The following is a 21,178-nucleotide window of genomic DNA, read 5'->3' as shown; positions in this document are numbered from 1 at the left end:
GCTAACTGAGCATTGTGACGCATCAAGAATCGATGACACGATTCGAGAGCTGTTACTCTTTGTAACTCAGATGTAAATAAAACAAGATAGAAAGAGTAGAGTAAGAGTGAGCAAGGCGGAGAGTAAGAGAGATGTAGCTGTGTTTAGGCATTCTCTACTTATCTTTTTTTCTGGGTCAGCTCTTTTTGAAATACACAGTTTCAAATAGAACTCAACCCTACAACCACTACACACACACACACACACACTCACATACACAAAAACAAAAACACACATGCACGCATTCTAGACTTTGCTTTATGGCTGATTACACAGCCATAGAGAGGTGCATCATGGGACAAGTAGCTGGTTTGTAACATTCCTAAGGGCAAAAGACTGTATAAGCCCCCATAACCATCCCAACCCCCACACACACTACAATTGAGAAATGTGTGTGTGCGTGAGTGTGTGTGTGTCTGCACGTGTGTGCGTGTGTGTTTTGCGTGTGTGTTTGTGTGTGTGTGCATGGGCATCTTCTGACACCAATACGTCAAACTGGTTTCCAGTTACAGAGCTTCAACTATAGGCTTTGTAATCCAGGCATTAAAGATCACATAACTTGACAGCCATTGAAAGTCATTAAAATAAATAAAAACATGCATATTTTTAACTGTATATTTATATATGTTTATTTTATTTTGGTCTGAACGGTTGCAGGGTTGTGCTTCTTGAGCCTGGACTTCAATATTTGGAATGTACATCAAACAAGCACAAACAAGGTTATTCCACACATCTCAACATCTTTAGCCACCAACCTGCAGTTTTGTTATTCACAAAATACAGTGCGGCTGCGACGACCCTGCAAAGCCACTCCCGACCTATATTTCTGGTTTAAAATATTATAAAAGATAAATTGAGAAGTGCAGAAATAATTCGGACGCTGTGGGTAACACACTTGAAACTACCAAGGAGTGTTCTGCTTAAAGCAAGGGGAGGTAATTTGGAGAAACCAACAGCTAGATTTTGAAAGTATCCATCTCCCTAGAGGCCTTCTTCCAAATTAACTCACCAGAAACACACGACAAGCTCACCAGATTCAGCAATAGTTCTACATAGCCTTCTGGAAGACTCCGGTCATGAGCAGTGTTTGAACGGGTAGAGTGTGCAGGCCTTATGGCCTACAGATACAGCAACAGAAACAAGAGGTTTTGAAGAAAATTTGTCTGCATTCATTCTTTTTTGACAATGATGGATAATTAAGGAATCTCTGTCCTTTAAGTTTCTTGACAATTTGATTAAGCTGATTGAATTCACACTAAGGGTTGGGGACTTTACCCAGAACTATGAACCTTTGCAGGAACTAAGTGCGTTTCAACCACAGGAAACAGGGTCTAAATTAAGTTCTGGGGACATTATTTTAGCCCCAAAAACGTCCCTGCTCAAGTGGGAGTGTCCACCTAGATCATGTATGCTGGATAGATGAGCAACATTTGCTACAGTCAACTGTTAGACTGACCTATATGCAGCATAGATTTAGCTATACGCGCCCACTTGTGATGTCACTAATAAGGCACAGGAAAAGGCAGAATTAGAAAATGGCTTGTAATGGCTAATCACACTCACACCTTGTGGTATACCGTATAATAGGGATCCTGTTAATGGTAAATAAAGATTATTGTTTTTCCCGTTGGCGTCTTCTAGTCTGATCAACGGCTCAGGTAATTGGGTTTGTTTGTCCTAAAGTTTATTCTGTTTACCTTTTCGCTGCAGGCCAGGCTGCGTCTTACTCCATAACGCACTACCCTCATTTAAATGTTGGCGTTTCAATGCGAGCATAGAGATGGTGTCTGTTAAGTGCACTGGCGCCTCCGAGTTACTAGGGGGCGATGAAGCAGCCAGCAGCATCAACTGTACCCGCTGTTTTCTGTCGAGCGAGACACCATAGACTGTAGTGTTGTTGAGAGTCCGCTTCAGCCCAATTCAAAGTGTTGTTCGGTTCACATCAACTGAATTCATGTTCTTACAGGTTTTTTTTTAATAGATATATACATTTTTATGTCACGGAAATACAAAGCCTAGAGTTTAAGAGGGCTAGTCTAACCTGGTAAGACTTGCTAGTAGTTTCTCGTCTAAAACTAATTCAATAATAGAAAATAAACTCACATCATATTTTACCACACATGATCCGTTGTCGTTTACGTCCAATAAGTCCAATCTTTACCCGAACGGGTTTTATACACGTACGACCTACTGATAAGCATGACCTTTATGATTTATGACGATTTATTGAGGACCACATAATTCATGTGCGTCTCTCTTCACAGGAGCTTTGGCTGTAGTACAGACCAGACTGACCACCATTACTCCTGGGAACATGAAACGACAACGGAAAGCCGACAGGTTGATAAAGTTTATCTTCGGTTATTGAATTGTGTCACGCTTTAAAGGGGACGTATTATACCGCCAGGTGTGAGTGTGATTAGCCCTTACAAGCCGTTTCTAAAATCGGCCCCTTCTGGCATCCCTAAGGGGCATGTCCACCTAGATCTGTACTGTATAGATGAGCAACGCTTACTTCATTCCACTGGGTAGGCTGGTATACTGATCTATCCAGCACACATCTAGTTGGACACGCCCACTTGTGATGTCATAAGGGATAGATTTTCGAAACGCTTGTAAGGGCTACTCACACCTGTCCCTTTTAACCTCTTACTGACCTATATTATTACTACTATGATTATAATTATAAACGAGATTCCTAGTTTACTCTGTGTTGATCTTGAATCATCATAATCATCAATACCCCTCCGTCCCCAGGCGCTCCCTGAGACAGGCCGGCCCCCAGGCCAAGAGGGGCAGTCCCCGAGTCCAATGCGCTGTCAGCTCCCTTATAAAGCAACAGCTTGTTGCTGAGCAGGTAGAGCCAAGTCTACCATCCCTCCTATCTGATTTAGTAGTAACATGTTGTCCCCTTGATAGTATTAAAGAAAACTGTATAAAACATTGTTTCAGCCTGAAGTATGCTTTTGACCAAGGTGCCTATATACATTTGCCTACATTACAAATTGTTAACATAACAATGGGGTACCAGTGCACCAGAAAATATGCCTCACTATATTTACATGATCATGCTTCAGACATTCCACATCTCTCTAGAGTAGGAAGATAATCTCTCTTCATAAAGATGAGCATTCTGTGTCTCAATTGTTTTTAGGTTTCAGACATGAAGACTTTATCAGGAGGATTGGTTGGCCAGCACCTGCAGGAACTAGAGGATGTGAGTGTGACACACAAGCCTGACAGGTCAGCGGTCACTCTCTATCTCCCTCTCTCAGTTTCTCTCGCTATGTCTCCCTCTGGCTGTCCATGACTCCAGCTCTCTCCTGCTCCGTAGACTAATAAGAGTTCTCTCTGACAGTTCAGGGCCCTCCGTCTCTTCGACCAATGCTGAAAGGCTCCCACAGTCATGCGATCATCTGGGTGATGGGCAGACTCATGCCACTACTGGTGTGTTTGTGTGTGTGTGTGTGCTGGAGGGGTGATGTCATGTGAGATGAACAGATTTACTTCTACATATGAATATATGTAGAATATGGCATATTTGAACAAAGCACGTTACAATTAGGGTGTTGTTTATTCGGTGTGTGTTTATTTGTCAGACAATGCCCTTGTGTCCATGGGTGATGCAGTATCTATTCCGGACCAGAAGGAGGTAGTGGAGACACCAGAGGTGAGAATCTCTAGACGGCTTCAAAACAACCTTGCCCTAATGCCCAATGTATCAACCCCAGCTTACTGTGTGTGTGTGTCTGTGTGTGTGTGTGTGTGTCTGTGTGTGTGTGTGGGTATATGAACAAACGTGTGTGTGTTCGCTTATTCACAAATCGGGGTGTGCGTGTGTTTGTATGTGTGTTTGTGTGCATTTGAACAAACGTGTGTGTGTGTGTGCGTTGGTGCGTATGTACATACATTTGTGTGAGCGAGTGTGTGTGTCTGTGTGTGTTTCGTGTATATGTACATGCATGTTTGTGTGTCTGTATGTACATACGTGTGTCTGTGTATGTACTACGTCTGTCTGTGTGTGTGTGTGTGTTGCTGTGTTGCTGTGGGAGACAGCTGCAGGGCCTCGGCTCCTCTCTGAAGGTCACCATCCAGAGGGAGAGCGACAGCCGGGCGTTCGGGGAGACGGCTGGACAGCCAGAGGGACAGCAGCAGGGACAACACCACTGCCACCTCTGTAGCAGCAGCTGTCCAAGCCTGCAGGTTAGAGCGTCTGCTGAACGGTGAAACGGGCTGGGATTCACACGAGCACCAAGGTATGTGTGTATGTATGTATGATGGGGCAGTTAACAGTGTGTTTGTGTGTGTGTGTGTGTGTGTGTGTGTGTGTGTGTGTGTGTGTGTGTGTGTGTGTGTGTGATTATGTGTCAGTTTCTGTGTGTGTGTGGGTGTGTGTGTGTGTGTGTGTGTGTGTGTGTGTGTGTGTGTGTGTGTGTGCGTGCGTGCGTGTGTGTGTGTGTGTGTGTATGTGTTGCGTGTGTATGTGTGTGTTTAGGCATTTCAGAACCACATGATGGGGACAGAGCACCAGAAGAGGCTGAAGGTGGTCACAGAGATTGTGAAGACCGCAGGAAGCAGGTAAATCCGTTAACATTGCACAGTTAATGATGTTAAATATACATTATATACATAACAAACAGATTTGTACAGCGTAAGGATAATGCATGCAAAGGATGGGCACCTTACTCCATATTCACAAATATTGTTGTTTATGAATATTTATTATTCCAAAACATCAGCTTTCCAATCTATTCACTTGACTAAAATGAGTGAGAGCAAATCTGCTGCTTGGTTAAATATTTGTCATGATGATTAGAACTATAAAACTCAATTAAACAAATTCATGTTGGTTGTCTTTATGTAGTCTAATTACACTATCTTGTACCCCAACCATCCTCTTGTACCCCAACCATATTTTTTAAAAGCTGGATGGCTAATTATATACATGCATGATGTATATCAAATACAGATGCATGTATATGTGTGTGTGTAGATATATATATATATATATATATATATATATATATATATATATACTATATACAATTACAAGTAGTAATATATCCAAATGGGGATGATAATATACAACACTTCAACTTAATTGATTAGAAATTGATATACATTCCTGATTGGTTGATTATTGCCTTTCCAGGGGAGATCAGCCAATCAAGCCACGGTGGTGTGACACCTGCCAAAAACATTTTAGTGGTGACGTTATCCTTCACCGCCGGACAAATCCGCATAAGGCAAGACTAATCGCATCATATTCATTGAAAGCAAAAGTTGCACAATCTCCCTAGAAGTAATTTCACATAACAGTCTCAGGTTGTATTTCAGTGTCTTGTTTTGTGTATTTTGTGTGTGTGTGCAGATGTGTAAGCAGTCATCTCGTCCCTACTGCCTGGTGTGTAAACGGCACTTCCGAACTCCCAGGAAGTTTGTGGAACATATGAAGTCACCAGAACACAAACAGAAGGTCAGAAAGGATCCTCACAGCAGCAATGCTGGTTTCTTGATGATGCCTTCAGCAAAAAAAACAATCCATCTCCATCTGATGAACAATTCAAACTAAATATAACTGACCAAATCTTTGTGCACTTAATTTAGAGGACAATTATAACGGTTTCTTTGCTAAAGAAAAATTCTGACTGCAAAAGATTTTAGCATTGAGAAAACCGTGAATATAATCAAAATATATGTTGAGTTGGATTTTCCATTGCGTCGCTTTTTATAATCTTTCTTGGTTCTCCTTCTTGTTCTCCTCATCCGTCGCTCCTCTCTCAGGTGCTCTTGGAGGAGGCACAGGATGACGAGCTCATCACGGTGGACGCCATCGGCTGCTTCGAGGGCGAGGAGGGGTCGGGAGGGGAGGGGTCGGGATGGGAGGGGTCGGGAGGGGAGGGGTCGGGAAGGGAAGAGGTGGTGGCTGGAGAGGGAGATGGAAACACAAGAGGTGGAGGGGAGGTGAGGGACACAAACATGTGGAGTTTGACATCTTTCTGCGCACTTTCAACAATGTTAGGAAAAGACAGCAAGGCACCTGCCATAACCTTAGAAACAGTGTGTGTGTGTGTGTGTGTGTCTTTATAGGAAACCTTCAAAGGAGAGGAAACAGAAAAACAGGACTACGACCCTGACACAGTTTACGGTAGGGCAGCATGACGTCTCATTGTTTGTGCTAACAGAGGTCGCATTGGTGTTTGAGTGATGGGGGGGGGGGAGCCTGAGCTCCCCCCGAAAGAACGTCTCCATTCAATGCACTTTGCTGCTCTTCCAATGCTTTGGTTTAAAATGGAGTATAGAATAAGTATAGAATACGCTCTGTACATACGCAGGCTGTACCGTTTTCTGTTCTCTTTCTTGGTTACTTATTCTGACGGCCAGGTAATAAAGATGCAGCAGCATGATGTTGAAAGGTTCAAACTGCCTTGAGGACTGATCAGCCTGATGATGTCTTGCTTTACACAGGAAGCAGTTTTGTGGTCCCTGTAACCGGTTTCCTGTGTCGTCTCTGTCAGAAGTTCTTTGATAACGAGGCCACGGCGCGGCACACACATTGTCGAACGCACACACACTACCTCAACCTGCAGGTAAACACAACCACGCACACACACTAACTCAACCTGAAGGTAAACACACACACACACACACACACACACACACACACACACACACACACACACACACACACACACACACACACACACACACACACACACACACACACACACACACACATACACAGAGCCCCTGTTGCAGGCCGTTGGTCCTGGTTGGATGTGCATATTGATCACATCTGTTTTTCTATTGAATTCTGACAGATTCACCAGACGTTTGGAAACGATGGGAACCTGACACAAGAGCACACATCCTCACCACAGACATCAACAGCACCGAATGAGGAACACAAGTACACATAGGCCACGGCCACACCAACCTTGTACATCTGAGAAGGCTCCGTTCTGGCTTTCCATCGAGTTAGGCTCTCAGTGTACTGATATACACGATGCAACAGTGGCAATGGAAGATCCTAGGGCAGGCAGTGACCAACCTCTTTAAGGTCTGCTAACATTACTGTTCAGCTGCTTCCTGCTCCTCGGTTCTGAAACCCATCAACGTCTGCTCTTAATATCTATGACTAAGTGCAGTAGTTTAGCAGTAGTTCGCTCAGGCTACGAATAATGAGGTCTGTCCGCTGTACAGTTATTTATCTATGTCAAACATCAAGAGTGAAAAATGTCCTGTGACCCCATATGCAGTTCAAGTGACCCAACTTTGGGTCCCGACCCACAACAAACGAACAAGCTAAAAAACATCATGTTTACGCCATACTAGATGCTATTTAAAGTGTCAATATCTAGTAACTATAAGTCTCCTTACAATGTTACAGCATCTAGTATTGTATATCAGATGCCTTGTCTGACCGTCCAAGAGAATAGAGTAGGCCTAAACGGTTGCTTTGGAAATAAGAGACATGCTTTGGATATATTTGACAAGAACACTTGGAGAAAGAAAGGGAAAATGTTGAATGTATCGCTCACATAAACAGTCATGCTTTGGAAATCTCTGTCTGTTCAAGAAAACACGGGGAGCAACTGGTCAGGAGAGGAAAAGGCTGGTCAGGAGATATGGTGTAGGAGGGGAAAATGTATGGAATGCTTACTGGACAAGAGATTTAGCTGTTAAATAATAAATGAAAGAGGCGGAGATGAAACCTTTTCACTTTACACACACGTTAATGTGGATATTGACAAAAATAAAACCCACCAAACACCCACACAGAGGATGTTCTGGGACAATGAAAGGGAAAGACAAAGGCTTGTAAAGATGAGGACAGACGGAAGGGTGTACAGTTACTTCGCATCCCACAATGCCACAGATGACTGCTTCCTCTGGTGCTAAATAAAGGCTGCATCATCATTTCAACCTCCTTTGTTTCTGCTTATCGATTTAGTGATGTTCAATGCTACAATTTTTTTTTATCTACCCGTCTTATTTAAAAATTACCTAGCAAATAAGAGGACAGATCACTCCAGCATCTAGACACCCAATAGTCCTTCCACCCTCTAGTGGAAGGACCTGGTAGGACCAGGTTTATAAGGTTTTAATGATTTTATAGATAAGTTAAAGACTACAAACATGACCACTTTGCCATTTCCGTTCAAGCCAAGACAGACCAAAGCTGTGTTCGAAATCGTTCCCTATCACGGATATAGTGCACTATTATAGGCTGCTCGCCATTTTGTAGTGGTTAATTTCATGCACTATATAGTCCACTTAAAATAGCAAAAATTTGAGTGTACATACGATGTACAGTAACGCAAATTTCTTTCCCCACATTGAATGTCCTTACTCCCCCCACTAAGCCTATCTGTAAAGGCATTTGGAGCAAATAACAATAAGTGTCCACATTTCTGGCAACTGCTGGCATTCAGACTAGCCTATAAACAATGAACAGAATTAAAAATTGATAATTTTATCATTTTACTGTATACATTTGAAATAAGCACACAGATCCATGCATTTGCAGGAACTCCACAGATGAACCAGCTGGCCTCCAACGCTGGAAGCGAGGAGGCTGCTGCTGCTGGGGCTTGTAGCTAGAGGGCTGTTGCTGCTGGTGGCTAGGAGGCTGCTGCTTGTAGCTAGAGGGCTGTTGCTGCTGGTGGCTAGGAGCCTGCTGCTGCTTGTAACTCCAGTTTTTTTTTTTTTTCACGAAAAGCTATCAATTTGATTTTGTCTGCATTTCTCCCAAGTACATTAAAACTGACCCACATCGTTTTGAACCCTACATTAAGTGCATTGCAAACAGTTAGGAATATCCACCAAGAGTGGTTTGCTTAGGGCCATAAATATATATAAGTAAGGAGTGACGCAAATTTCAAGAGGCATTACCCTACACTGAGTGATGCCAAACATTAAATGATGAGCTTGCCCCTTTACACTATAGGCCTATCTGTAAAGGCATTTTGAGAAAAAAAACAATGCGTGTCAACTTTTCTGGCAACTGCTGGCATTGGGACTATAAACAGACATTTAAAATTGTCAATTTTATTATTTTACTGTATACATTTGAAATAGGTATAATGAAGGAACTCCAAAGATGAACCAGCTAGCTGCTGCTTGCGCTGGTAACTAGGAGTCTTCTGCTGCTTATGGTGGTGCTGGTTACTAGGAGTCTTCTGCTGCTGGTGGTCCTGGTAGCTAGGAGCCTGCTCCTGCTGCTGCGGCGGCTGCTGCTGCTGCGGCTGCTGCTGCTGCTGCTGCTGCGGCTGCGGCTGCGGCTGCGGCGGCTGCGGCTGCTGATGGAGGTAGCTAGGAGCCTGCTGCGGCTGGTGGCTAGGAGCCTGCAGCTGCTGCTAGGGCTGGTGGTGGCTAGGAGCCTGCTGCTGGTAGCCATTAGCCTGCTGCTGGGGCTGGGGCTTGTGAAAGCTAGGAGCCTGGTGGTGGTGGTGGCGGCGGCAGTGGCTAGGAGCCCTCTGCTGCTGGTGGTGGTGGTGGTGGCGGTGGCGATGGCGGTGGCGGCTAAGAGCCTACCGCTGGTGGGGGTGGTAGTGGTGGTGGCGGTGGCGGCTAAGAGCCTACCGCTGGTGGTAGTGGTGGTGGTGGTGGTAGTGGTGGTGGCGGTGGCTACCAACGGTAGGCTTACCGTTGGTGGTGGTAGTGGTGGTGGCGGCGGCGGCTAGGAGCCTGCTTCTGCTGGCGAGGAGCCCGTTGCTGCTGGTGGCTAGAAGCCTGCTGCTGTTCGCTAGGAGCCTGCTGCTGCTGCTGGTGGTGGTGGAGCTGCTGGTGGTGCTGGTGGTAGCGGCAAGGAGCCTGCTGCTGCTAGTGGCTAGGAGCCTGCTGCTGCTGGCTAGGAGCCGGCTGCTGCTGGGGCTTGTGGCTAGGAGCCGGCTGCTGCTGGGGCTTGTGGCTAGGAGCCGGCTGCTGCTGGGGCTGCTGCTGGGGCTGCTGCTGGGGCTGCTGCTGGGGCTGCTGCTGGGGCTGCTGCTGGGGCTGCTGCTGGGGCTGCTGCTGGGGCTGCTGCTGGGGCTGCTGCTGGGGCTGCTGCTGGGGCTGCTGCTGGGGCTGCTGCTGGGGCTGCTGCTGGGGCTGCTGCTGGGGCTGCTGCTGGGGCTAGCTAAGAGGCTGCTGATGCTGGGGCTTGTAGCTAGGAGGCTGCTGCTGCTGGGCTTGTAGCTAATACAGTGAAAGGTTCAGCTGAACTGGCTGCATAAAATGCTTATCGTAGGCCAACAAAAAATAAAAATATGTATATAAATGAGGTGAAACAGATCTACATGTAAATCAGTATGTATCCCACCTCCAATCCTGATCAGGCCAAAGGACCATATCTACAACACAGCAGAGCTCACCAACTCCTCTTTTATGCTCTTACACATGATTGAAGTGTTTTGCCAGTTGAGTTTGAACAGGTGAGAAGTGAGTTAGACTTATTGGTAATTAGTTGTTGCGTTTTGAAGGCCAGTGTGATCCAGGTGACCCAAGTGTGCTAATTGAGGAGATTTGTGCTTAAAGTTTAGCAAAATTGTGAAAACAGTGGAATTGTGCTTAGAGTTTAGCAGTCTGGAGTCTTGTAGTTGATACATGAGCTTGAAGTTTTCAGAATTGTGTGCACAGTTCCATTTTTTGAGTATACAATTGTGAAAAACTGAAATATCTCTTCTGGGGTGGTTGAAACATCAGCGTAGCCGCGTAGTGTAGGCAATTGAACCAATCAGTAGTAGAGATTAGGGACACCTAACATTATTGACATTGACAATGATGAATACAGGCTCTTAAGACACAGTAACAGCCGAACAGTATTCCTTGAGAGGTTCCTTGGTGATTCAAGGAACTTAGGCCAGATCAACCTGACATCATAATCAGACAAAAGGCTTGCGAAACTGTTAACCTTAAAGGTCTCCTATTATACTACTTTCTGGTCTTAATTTCTTATTAATGACTCCTATAGAGCAACCTGACACGATTCACAGCACAAAAAAAGATGTCGATATTCGGGAAACTCTTCCTCTCATCTTTCAGCATTCTCTGCCAACACTGGGCCTCGTCCTTCTCCGCCCCCTCGCCCCACTCCTGCCAACCCCACTCCTTTGTAATTGGTTACCTTCCGGAATTATGAGCATGAGCATGTTGCAGCATTACCATACATGGAAAATCAGGATTGTTCTACGTAGGTAAATCCCGGAAATTTGAACCAGTGAATCGCGACCGGCGTCCCTAGTGTTTAGCGCTCTGCACAGCCACCCCAGACGGTCAGCAGGGAATACGTCTTAATGCATGTACGTCATTATTTGACACTTTAGTATGGTTGAAGGTGACTATAAATCATTATAACAACGTTTATAGGTCATAAGAGTCGAAAAAGCATAATAGGTGATCTTTAAAGTGTCCAAGAAGCTTAACCCTCTCTCGGACGCAGACATCAAAACCAACAGCTGTCCAGACGGGCAGGTCCCTCAGCCAGTAGCCAGTTCAGAAGCCGCCTCTAGATGTAAGGGTCATTACTTATGTCTATGTACGTTATTCAAATTATGTTAATTATGTGTAATAGCCTTATTATAATGGACTTATTTATGGGGTTAGAGGATATTGGCACATGTTTTACTTTGACAAATTATTTCTTGACATTTAAAATAACCGCTTTATGGAAAATGCAGCATTTGTCATTTATTATTATTTAGGAGATATTCAGTAAAGATTCAGTGAATTATATACATTTTCAGGAGTTTAATGATGTCAGCCCCAGTCTTTCCGATTTTTTATCATTTTAAGTAGGTTTAAAATGCTTGGGTAAATTTGAGATTCTTTATTTGAAATAGAATGAAATAAGTATGTTTTTTTTACGGATCTAGCTTATTTTCCTCCTAACTTGTAAATAGAGAGACATTTAAATGTTGAATTCATGCCACAGGACCACCTTATTTAATCCCCCGGCATAGTTTCTCCATACTGAAATGGGCCCCCCCACAAACTAGTTACCGGCCCTGTCTGTTGGCTCATTCACTAGCAGCGGTGTGTATGACGTATGCTCCGGTGACAATCGACTACGTGGCATGTCTTCTCCAGCGCGCCGACAGGAGACGCACTGCCAACCGGCGCAGAGGATAATGGGGCGGAGCAGGCTCTAAGCAGGCAGCCATCAACGCGAATATACTTCGATTGAGCCAGGAAGAGGCTACGTTAAGAAGTTGTAACACTATTCAGATTGTTTTTTCCGAACGTTGAACTTGAATTCCGAAGTGCTTATTGTCGGAGAAGAGATGGGACACAACGACCTGATGGGCCAGGCAGAGGATGTAGCGGACCAGGTGAGCACTGCTCCCCTGGAAACGGCCACCCTGCCACGGGTTGAGTGACCGATCGTGTCGGGGTAGTGGAACTAACATTAGCTGAAAGGGTTGTTGCTTAGTGTGCTTTAAAGGTCATAATGTTTCTAGTTTTAGGCATGGCCCCTTGAATCGTTGATTTACTGGCTATGTTTGAAGGACGGAAGCTAAAAAATAAGACGGCGTGTTCTTTTGTGTTGTTGTGTTTTTAGCCATAATCGATCATGAAGTAGTACTCATATCCTGACGTGTTCCCTCGAAGTGCTTCCAGGAAACAATTCTGAAAACAAAGCAGTTTCAAAACGCTGTGTGAGCCTACCAACCCTATCGGTTTCAGGGGAAGTGGACAAATCACCGCTATAGACCGCTATGATTTGCTACCATCACACATCTCCACCACCACTGCCACATCATGCTGACCCATTAAGGTTACATCTAGCATGTGGTTTAAGCCGCAAGCAAAACCAAAAAGATCCACCTAAAGTCGTCATCCTCAGGGCGTTCATGGATCCATCTGATTTGCTGATAGTCTATGGCTTAAGTTGTACCTCCCATTTGCGATGTATCTTGGCCTTATCAGAGTCCTCCGCGTCCATGTGTTGTTGATTTGTTTGTTTGTTGCATTTGCCTAGGAGACTATGACAATGATTTAACCGCATAGTTGACTTCCTAGTTTCTATCTAATCACCCCTCTCCTATCCCCTCTTCCTTTTTTGTCTGATATCATCCGATTATGCCTGCCTGCTTTGTGAACTGTCGTCTCAATGGCACATTAGTAGGTAAACCACACAGTCTCCATAGCAACCGCCATTGATTCCCACTCTGTCACCACAGCTTACACCGTATTGACAGGGAGAAAGGTGATTGGCCGAGAGGCACATCTCCTACTGGTGTGGATAGCTAAACTTAGGTGGAGCTTGGCTGGAGGAGAATGACTCATAAACAACACTTATGTACTCAATGGGCTGCAACAGAAAATAACACACCTGTGGTTAGAGCTGCGATGATGAAAAGACGACACCCCCAATGCAGAACACAATTGCTGCACAAACAGGGAAATAACCAGCTGAAAATACTACTCTGACTACTCCAAATGGACTTTATATTGTCATCTCTCTCTCCTCTCCGCTGCAGTTTCTGCGTCTCACCAAGCAGTATCTTCCCCACTTGGCGCGCTTGTGTCTGATCAGCACCTTCCTGGAGGACGGGGTGAGGATGTGGTTCCAGTGGTCAGAGCAGAGCGACTACATCTCGGCCACGTGGAACTGTGGCTGGTTCCTGGCCTCCTGCTTCGTCCTCATCAACCTGCTGGGGCAGCTGGGTGAGGCCCGGAGACAGAGCCGCACTCGCACCTATCTGTCTGTCCATTGGTTGACTTCAGCCATTATAGCTGCAACCATGAGCAAGGCATCGATGAGACAATCAAATCGAATTGATTAAAGGTGCTGTTGGTTGATTTAAGAGCTATTATTTGAGTGTGAATAGTTAGAAAACTTCCATCAGCTTTAAGTGAGATGTGCTGGGACATTATCTCCTCTGGCTGACTGCGTGCCTTTCTCAGCACAATTTAGAGTTTAGACCGCTCCCGGCTCATCAGGGAATCTCTTGCCTGATTGGTTGAGGGATCCATCCTGCCTTTCAGCTGCGGTAAAAAACACCTGTCAATGACGGAGAAATGTAGAGTCGGAGGGATGGGACATTTCTTTGGTTAAGTTTTAAAATTGGGATGAGATTGCTAGGAAGGAACGGAGAAGGTACGTATGCATAAAAGCTAGTTCACGTCATTGAGTGTGAGCGTTTTAATGATCGATCGTGGTGAAGTGCGCCACACACCAGGGTGTTGTAATCAAAAGTGACCGGGAAGCTTAACCCTTTCTCGGCCACAGCCATCAATATCACCCACTCCTAAATGGATCTCCAGACATCCACCATCCACCTGTCCCCCCTCTGGGCATCGCTCATGCCCATAGGGGGGACCATGCTCTAATATATGACCTGGAGGTGCCTCTGAGAGGGCACTGTCACAGCAACACTAACGGCTGACCTTACTCACTTCGTCGTTTGGCTTCGCACTTAGAACTCCGCCCTCAAAGTGAAACATTTGTGGTACGATAATCAGTCAGCGCTTGGCTCTGTCAGAAGGTAAAATAGACGAAACGCATTAAAAAACCATGGGGGAATAGTAATCATTCAATAGACCTGAGATCACATCAAATTGCCATGGATATAGTGGAATATCATTTTTGTTGATTTCTGCACACCTTGATATCCCTTAGTCTAAAACAAATTCTAGCAAATTCTGGAATTCGGTTGCTCTCAGCCGGTTATGGGGTACTTAAGGCAAAACGAGGTTCATAAAAGCACCGCTCCGCAGGTGAGCGATCAGACATTTAGTGTTGGTACTAAACAATGACTAATGTGTCTGTTTCTGTGGCCCTCTGCCTCTAGGTGGCTGTGTATTGATCCTCAGCAGGAATTTGGTTCAGTATGCCTGCTTTGCTCTGTTTGGAATCATTGCCCTGCAGGTAGGTACCACCGCTCCAGGAGAGTGGTAGATATGTACTCTGTGACCTAAATACATGGAAAGGTGCAACGTGTCATATTATAAGTTTAATAAATAGCAAGAGGAACTGCAATTATCAACAGAATGTAGGGCAATAACAGTCTTGACGTTACGTCAAAGACATCTTTGCATTGAGCTTCAGCGATTTGTAAGTAAGCAGCTAGCAGCTAGCCTTAGCTAGGGCTGACCCGTTTTGAGTCTCTTTTATATAACTGCACCCCTCGAGAGTCGATATCCGTCACTGCAGCGTCCCGTCTTCCATCTGTCCATGAGGGGATGGAGTCGTACTGATGTCCAGAGGGAGTGTGGTAACCTCGTGTCAATCACGTCGAGAGTACCCTGAAACATTTAAAACTGGCTCTGACTTACTGCATCACTTGAATGAGAAAGACTTGGCAGTGTGCCTTAACACAGTTTCACTGTGAATCGTACATTACTCCTATATTCTGTGGGGCGATGTGTTTTGGGAGGGAGGGAGAACTGGGAACCAAAAACCATTGTGGGAGACATGAACTTGGAACTAGGGGTGTACACCACGATTCTCTGAAAATATGCTGCCCCCTTCTGCAGAAGACTAATTTGACATTCTGCCAGAACATGTTGCACCTTTCTATATCATATTTAATTGACTGTTAATTTAAGTGAGCACTAAGGCTGTCTGTCTGTCTGTCTTCCAGACTGTGGCATACAGTATACTCTGGGATGTGAAGTTCCTCATGAGGTGATCAAATGCTTTTTTTTATGTATTAAGAATGTAAAAGAAAATGTATAGCATATTAAAGCCAACGACTATTTTTGTTTTAATATTTTAAAAAAACAACAATGTTTTAATGAAAGTTATTATTATAAAAATGTTTTATTATTGTGTCCCAGTTCACACTGACACATTGAGGAGAAGAGAGGCAATGCAGTCTCTAAATTCTCCAATCCCTTCCCTAGGAACCTGGCTCTGGGAGGCGGGCTGCTACTGCTATTGGCTGAGAGCCGGGGCGAGGGGAAGAGCATGTTTGCCGGGGTGCCGTCTCTCGGGGAGAGCTCCCCCAAACAGTACATGCAGCTGGGGGGGCGTGTCCTCCTGGTTCTGATGTTCATGACCCTACTGCACTTTGAGTTGAACCTCATCACTGTGAGTATAGGTTACATCAACCTCCGTCAGCATCTCGTCCGAAACGCATGCATGCAGGCATACATACGCATGCAGGCACACACAAGTTCTAAGGGTTTTTATTTATCAAATGCACAGCATAAGGCAAGGGTTGACAAGCAGTGTTGCCACAGTTAGCTTAAAAAAGTAATCTGATTACTAGTTACTCCTTAAAATATTAACTTAGTTACTTTACTGGTTACTTGATTTAAAAGTAACTAAGTTAGATTGCAGGCGCGCAGGCATGAACGCACGAACGCACGCAGCACCGCGCGACTAATTCTGCCGCTAATAACAACTGGTGGCGCGGACTCTGGAGAGTCAAGGTCGACACTCGCCTCTGATAGATTGAAGTCTTTGGAGACTATCGCTTCACACGCACTCTCACACAAACAGACAGACAGACAGACACACACACATCACTCCATCTCTCTCAACGTCAATCGGTGATCCGGTAAAAAAATGACTTTGATGAGTAACTTTATTCTGATTACTGGTTTGGAAATAGTAACGCGTTAGATTACTCGTTACTGAAAATAGTGGTCCGAGGCCAGGCATCACTGTTGACAAGTAATGAATATTACTAAATACTTGTTAACAACATAAAATACAGTAATAGGGAAGCACCGAAATTGCAACTGAAATCAAATCACCAAGCAACAAAGATTACTGGTTTAAACCATTTCACTGAAGGGTCATGGCCCACGATAGGCCGCCAGCCACACACAGTAAACACACATCCCCCCCTCCCCTCTCACCCGTAGTAGACTCTGGGTTATACTTGGTCTTAGTTTAGTGTGTGTGTGTGTGCGTGTGCGTGCGCGCTGACAAACAAATGTATTTATTGTAAGTCGCTTTGGATAAATGCATCTGCTAAATGTAGGTGTGTGTGTGCAGATCCTGCAGAACCTGGTGGGCACGGCGCTGATCGTGCTGGTGGCGGTGGGCTTCAAGACCAAGCTGGCGGCGCTGACGCTGGTGCTGTGGCTGGCCTGGATCAACCTGTTCTTCAACGCCTTCTGGACGGTGCCCACCTACAAGCCCATGCACGACTTCCTCAAGTACGACTTCTTCCAGACCACCTCGGTGATCGGGGGCCTGCTGCTGGTGGTGGCCCTGGGGCCCGGGGGGGTCTCCATGGACGAGAAGAAGAAGGAGTGGTGAGGGGGAGGAGGAGGAGGAGGAGAGGGGCATGGTTAGAGAGGGAGGGGGGGCTGATGAGTTGAGTCTCGTCATAAAGAGGGGAGAAATGTATGGAGGCATGTCATTTAAGGGATGACGTTTGCATCCGAGGCGGAGGAGTGGATGATCGAGAGGCGAGTGGGTGGGTGGATGGACTGATCGATCGCTAGATGGATGGATGAGTTTTAGTGGGGAGGAGACGTAGACAAATGGGTCACGGGATCTTGGTCAGCTTTTTGAGAGGCTTGACTGTCCACCGGAGTTAGGCCTCTGTGTCGGTCCGATACCTCCCCCTCCTCTCCATCAACAGACGGATAGACAGTTTCTCCCGACTTTATCTCTTCCTACCCACTCCTCGTCTCCACACTTAATGTGTTATCTGTCAGAAGACTACTGCTTCTTCTTTCTCTTTCCGGTTAGGAATCAAATGTTCCATCTGTTTCAGAGTGCTTCGATTTAGATTTCTGTTGATTTGAGAGACATTTTGAAAGTGTGTGTGTGTGTGTGTGTGTGTGTGTGTGTGTGTGTGTGTGTGTGTGTGTGTGTGTGTGTGTGTGTGTGTGTGTGTGTGTGTGTGTGTGTGTGTGTGTGTGTGTGTGTGTGTGTGTGTGTGTGTCTGACTGATAGTTGCTGTCCTCTACAAAGCATTTCTGCTTTCAATATCTGGAGTGTTTCCAACTACTGCCAAAATGTAGAGAAACTCAAAGTGCCAATACTATGATAGACACTTACAGGCCCTCAGTCTAAGCAGAGTGGTTCTGCCGTTGTGTCTAATGCTGCCTGTCCCGTAGATCCACCTTAGGCATCGCATTAATGGTAGGAAATATATTTCACATTGTTAAAGACTTGTATGTGCGACCATCTGTATGTCTGGTTATTAGACAGACAGACCGGCCCGTATAGATAGGCAGACAGACAGACAGCTGGCTCTTATGAGGTTAAGCTGTTGATGAATGATTTCATTACAAAAATATCAATCAAAGAAGGCAACATATTTTTATTTGTCCCTCTGTCTGTTTGCTTGTCAGTCTTTTTTCCCCCCAGAATCTATATGTTGAGATGCATTGAAATGGTTTTCTATTGTGTGTTTATGAAGATGTTTGATAAATAAATTTCAATCTTTCAGAAACATTTTGTTTTACGCAGTCATTCAGCCGCCCATCCGAATCACCATACTATAATTAATCTCACTTGTACCTGATTCATGTTGGTCCATAAAGATAGGTGAAGGGCATTGTGGGTAACGATGTGTTCTCTTTTATCAGCATTGAAGGCTGGCTTATCAAGGTCTGTTGGAGAGCAGTGGGGTGTTCCACAAAGCCGGTTTTATCACATAACCGGGTAAGTTAACCCAGGGTTTGCTGTAACCCTAGGTTTTCCGTTCCAAAAGGATCACGGTATGTTAGTTGCTATAGCAACATATGCTCTGAAACAAACCTGGTCGGACCAGGTTTTGCGCAGGTTAAGTTTGAAACATAACCCGGTTTTGGGTATTTCAACCGGCGTTCACCGCAGATTTCATGTGTTCACAATGGCATGCCCTTTTGATGAGAGAACTGCTGATATCAGAGCGCAAATTATACGTGCAACCCACCGGGAACGATTGATAAGACCACGGCTCGACATCTTGGCATATTGGATGACTTTTTGCTGGAGTGGAGAGATAGATTCTCGCGCAAATCTTCAATATATTAAAATAGCCTTACATAGCCAACACTACCGATCGAGGACCTGGCCTCAGTTCACTCCAGACTATTTGCGTAGCCCTCCGTTTTTTTCAAATGGTAGTTTTATCTAGGCTATAATGCTGGAGATGCTGAGCACATCACAGTCGTTTCAGATGACCCATCCAAGATTTGTATCGGCCTCCTATCATACAAAGAGCAATATTGTCTGAGTACTATGCCAAGAGGCATTTACAACCTAAAGTATAAAATTGTCCTAACGGACTTGATCCATCTTGATCTGTGAAGTTGATGAATTGTCACTTTTAGGTTTTCTACCCAGTTACCCAAAAAAGAAACATTTGGAATAGTATGCGCTGTGGCAAGCACACGGTTTGCACGTGTTACTTCGAAGGCAAAAAAATCTAAAATACAAGAAAACACAAAAACCTACATTCAACCAGTGTGGGATATGGCCCATGACTCTCTGAGGTGGTACCTCCAGGTACCCCCTCCATGCCAGGGCGCCCTGAATTTATGTTTATTAACAGCTCCTTAACAGATCCAGTCTGCCGACTGTCGGCCTTTTCACGATTGGCTTAAAAAAATGGCTTATTTAAATTTATACCAATACGATACAGTGGGAAAAGCTTACCAGTTTGTATGTTTTTTATACTTCATTTTTATACTTGATCCTCTGACCGCTTGGAAGCAATCGGAGTACATATTGTTTTAGAAGAAAGGGGTTATGTGGTAGCATCTTTAAGAATGCTTAACTGGGATATTTATATATTCATGGCTCAAATATTAAGGATCATGCTTTTGACGTGTAACTAACGCATTTACGCGGTCAGCGATCCGCTGCCAGGCTTTGGTTCTCCGGGTTCCAGAGGTTTTAGCGTTCCCTTTTCTTGTGATAATGTCCTTCTCCTCGTCATAGCTCTCCAGGAGAACCTGGAGTTCCATTTCATTGAAATAAGCGGCCCGTTTCGCCATATCGATCAGGGTTTCCATGATCCATACATCACGTCTTTTTAAGTTTGGCGTGGACGCGCACAACCCTGTGTTAACCAACCCCGAGTTGATTGAACTAATGCATAACCGCTGCTGTGGAACCGAAAACTCTGGGTTGGTCGGCACAGGGTCAATCAACCTAGAGTTCATCGTTAACTCAGTGTTTGTTAAACCTCCGTTCGTGGAACACCCCTCTGGACATACTGGGTCAGAGAAAATGCTCCCAGGACAACATTTAACCTTCAACATCCCACTCATACATTGGAAACAATATCCATTACATTTAGTTTACTTTATTTATCTGTGCAATGAAAGAATACAGTAAAAGTACATGCCAAAAAAAAGAACATTAAAACACAAGTGCAGGAGAGGGACAGAATCCCCAGCGGGCTTATGAGACTACTATGAGAAATTATGTTAAATTTGTTCAAAATAAATAAATCAGCTTTAACGATTATTTGGTCATTCCAAGTTCTCATCTCTATAGGGCAGAGAATTGGCTTAAGAACACTACTTCAGATTAGACATGAAAAGGAATATTTCTTTAATGAACAATGATGTTAATAATGTTTATGAGATGAAAATGAGATTAAATTATTTTTTTTAATAATACTTCGATTAATTCCTGTTCCAATGTTTACCCATGCTAATGATATGTGATATCATTAATTAGACTAATTAATTAATCAATGAATGAGTAGGCCTACCTGTAAAGAGACAGACCGGTAACACACGTTCTGTTGTTGTTGAATCGGCCATGATGTCACTAGAGATGTCCCATCATAAAGTCAGAGAAAGTGTTTACAAATGGTCCTATATGTTGTTGAAGATTTCCATCGTCAATGTGTGTAGGCAGTTCAACTAGAATGAAAATGTTTTTCTTGCTCTCACTGTTTTGAGGGTATGTGTGTTGGTGTGTTCCTTCCTGTGTGTGTGTGTGTGTGTGTGTGTGTGTGTGTGTGTGTGTGTGTGTGTGTGTGTGTGTGTGTGTGTTTGCGCTTGCATGCTTCCTTGAGTGCGTTTGTGTGCTTGTGTGAGTGCTGTGGGGTCCAGGTGCTGTCCTTGGCTGCAGAGTGCTCCTTATTACTTGAATATAGGAGGCTGGATTGAGGCCACTATGTTGTGTGTGTGTGTGTGTGTGTGTGTGTGTGTGTGTGTGTGTGTGTGTGTGTGTGTGTGTGTGTGTGTGTGTGTGTGTGTGTGTGTGTGTCTGTGTGTGTGTGTGTGTGTGTGTGTGTGTGTT

The 21,178-nt window shown here is 44.7% G+C and overlaps 2 protein-coding genes across 4 annotated transcripts; both read left to right on the top strand.

Moving 5' to 3' along the window:
* The first annotated feature begins 1,917 nt into the window (after nt 1-1,917).
* ciz1b (cdkn1a interacting zinc finger protein 1b) lies at nt 1,918-7,969 on the top strand. 3 transcript variants are annotated; one of them, XM_030359443.1, is made up of 14 exons: nt 1,918-2,083; nt 2,304-2,379; nt 2,797-2,896; nt 3,194-3,282; nt 3,398-3,486; nt 3,639-3,709; nt 4,096-4,242; nt 4,535-4,617; nt 5,192-5,285; nt 5,411-5,515; nt 5,824-6,003; nt 6,130-6,187; nt 6,508-6,629; nt 6,861-7,969. In XM_030359443.1, exons 2-14 carry the CDS (start codon nt 2,354-2,356, stop codon nt 6,957-6,959), a joined length of 1,263 nt encoding a protein of 420 aa, XP_030215303.1. In that variant the 5' UTR covers nt 1,918-2,083; nt 2,304-2,353; the 3' UTR covers nt 6,960-7,969. The 3 variants fall into 3 exon arrangements, with proteins under 3 accessions (XP_030215303.1, XP_030215304.1, XP_030215305.1); XM_030359444.1 differs by lacking the exon at nt 2,304-2,379; XM_030359445.1 differs by lacking the exons at nt 1,918-2,083; nt 2,797-2,896.
* A 4,044-nt stretch (nt 7,970-12,013) lies between these two features.
* LOC115545033 (surfeit locus protein 4) lies at nt 12,014-18,388 on the top strand. Its single transcript, XM_030357758.1, has 6 exons — nt 12,014-12,350; nt 13,503-13,689; nt 14,817-14,893; nt 15,609-15,652; nt 15,871-16,057; nt 16,973-18,388. The coding sequence occupies exons 1-6, from the start codon at nt 12,303-12,305 to the stop codon at nt 17,237-17,239; spliced, it is 810 nt and encodes a 269-aa protein (XP_030213618.1). The 5' UTR covers nt 12,014-12,302; the 3' UTR covers nt 17,240-18,388.
* Nucleotides 18,389-21,178: the final 2,790 nt, after the last annotated feature.

The sequence above is a fragment of the Gadus morhua genome, chromosome 6 (genome assembly GCF_902167405.1).
Source record: "Gadus morhua chromosome 6, gadMor3.0, whole genome shotgun sequence".
Lineage (NCBI taxonomy): Eukaryota > Metazoa > Chordata > Actinopteri > Gadiformes > Gadidae > Gadus > Gadus morhua.
Note: the sequence above shows the minus strand (reverse complement) of the source record. Positions and strands in the feature narration are given on the sequence as shown.

What these genes read in the sequence shown, in the direction of transcription:
- ciz1b (XM_030359443.1), top strand. Translation starts at nt 2,354, where the DNA reads ATGAAACGACAACGGAAAGCCGACAG. An exon ending in AGGTAGTGGAGACACCAGAG is followed by an intron (nt 3,710 to 4,095) that starts GTGAGAATCTCT and finishes TGTGGGAGACAG; the next exon opens with CTGCAGGGCCTCGGCTCCTC. An exon ending in GTGAAGACCGCAGGAAGCAG is followed by an intron (nt 4,618 to 5,191) that starts GTAAATCCGTTA and finishes TTGCCTTTCCAG; the next exon opens with GGGAGATCAGCCAATCAAGC.
- LOC115545033 (XM_030357758.1), top strand. Translation starts at nt 12,303, where the DNA reads ATGGGACACAACGACCTGATGGGCCAGGCAGAGGATGTAGCGGACCAG. An exon ending in GATGTGAAGTTCCTCATGAG is followed by an intron (nt 15,653 to 15,870) that starts GTGATCAAATGC and finishes TCCCTTCCCTAG; the next exon opens with GAACCTGGCTCTGGGAGGCG. An exon ending in TTGAGTTGAACCTCATCACT is followed by an intron (nt 16,058 to 16,972) that starts GTGAGTATAGGT and finishes GTGTGTGTGCAG; the next exon opens with ATCCTGCAGAACCTGGTGGG.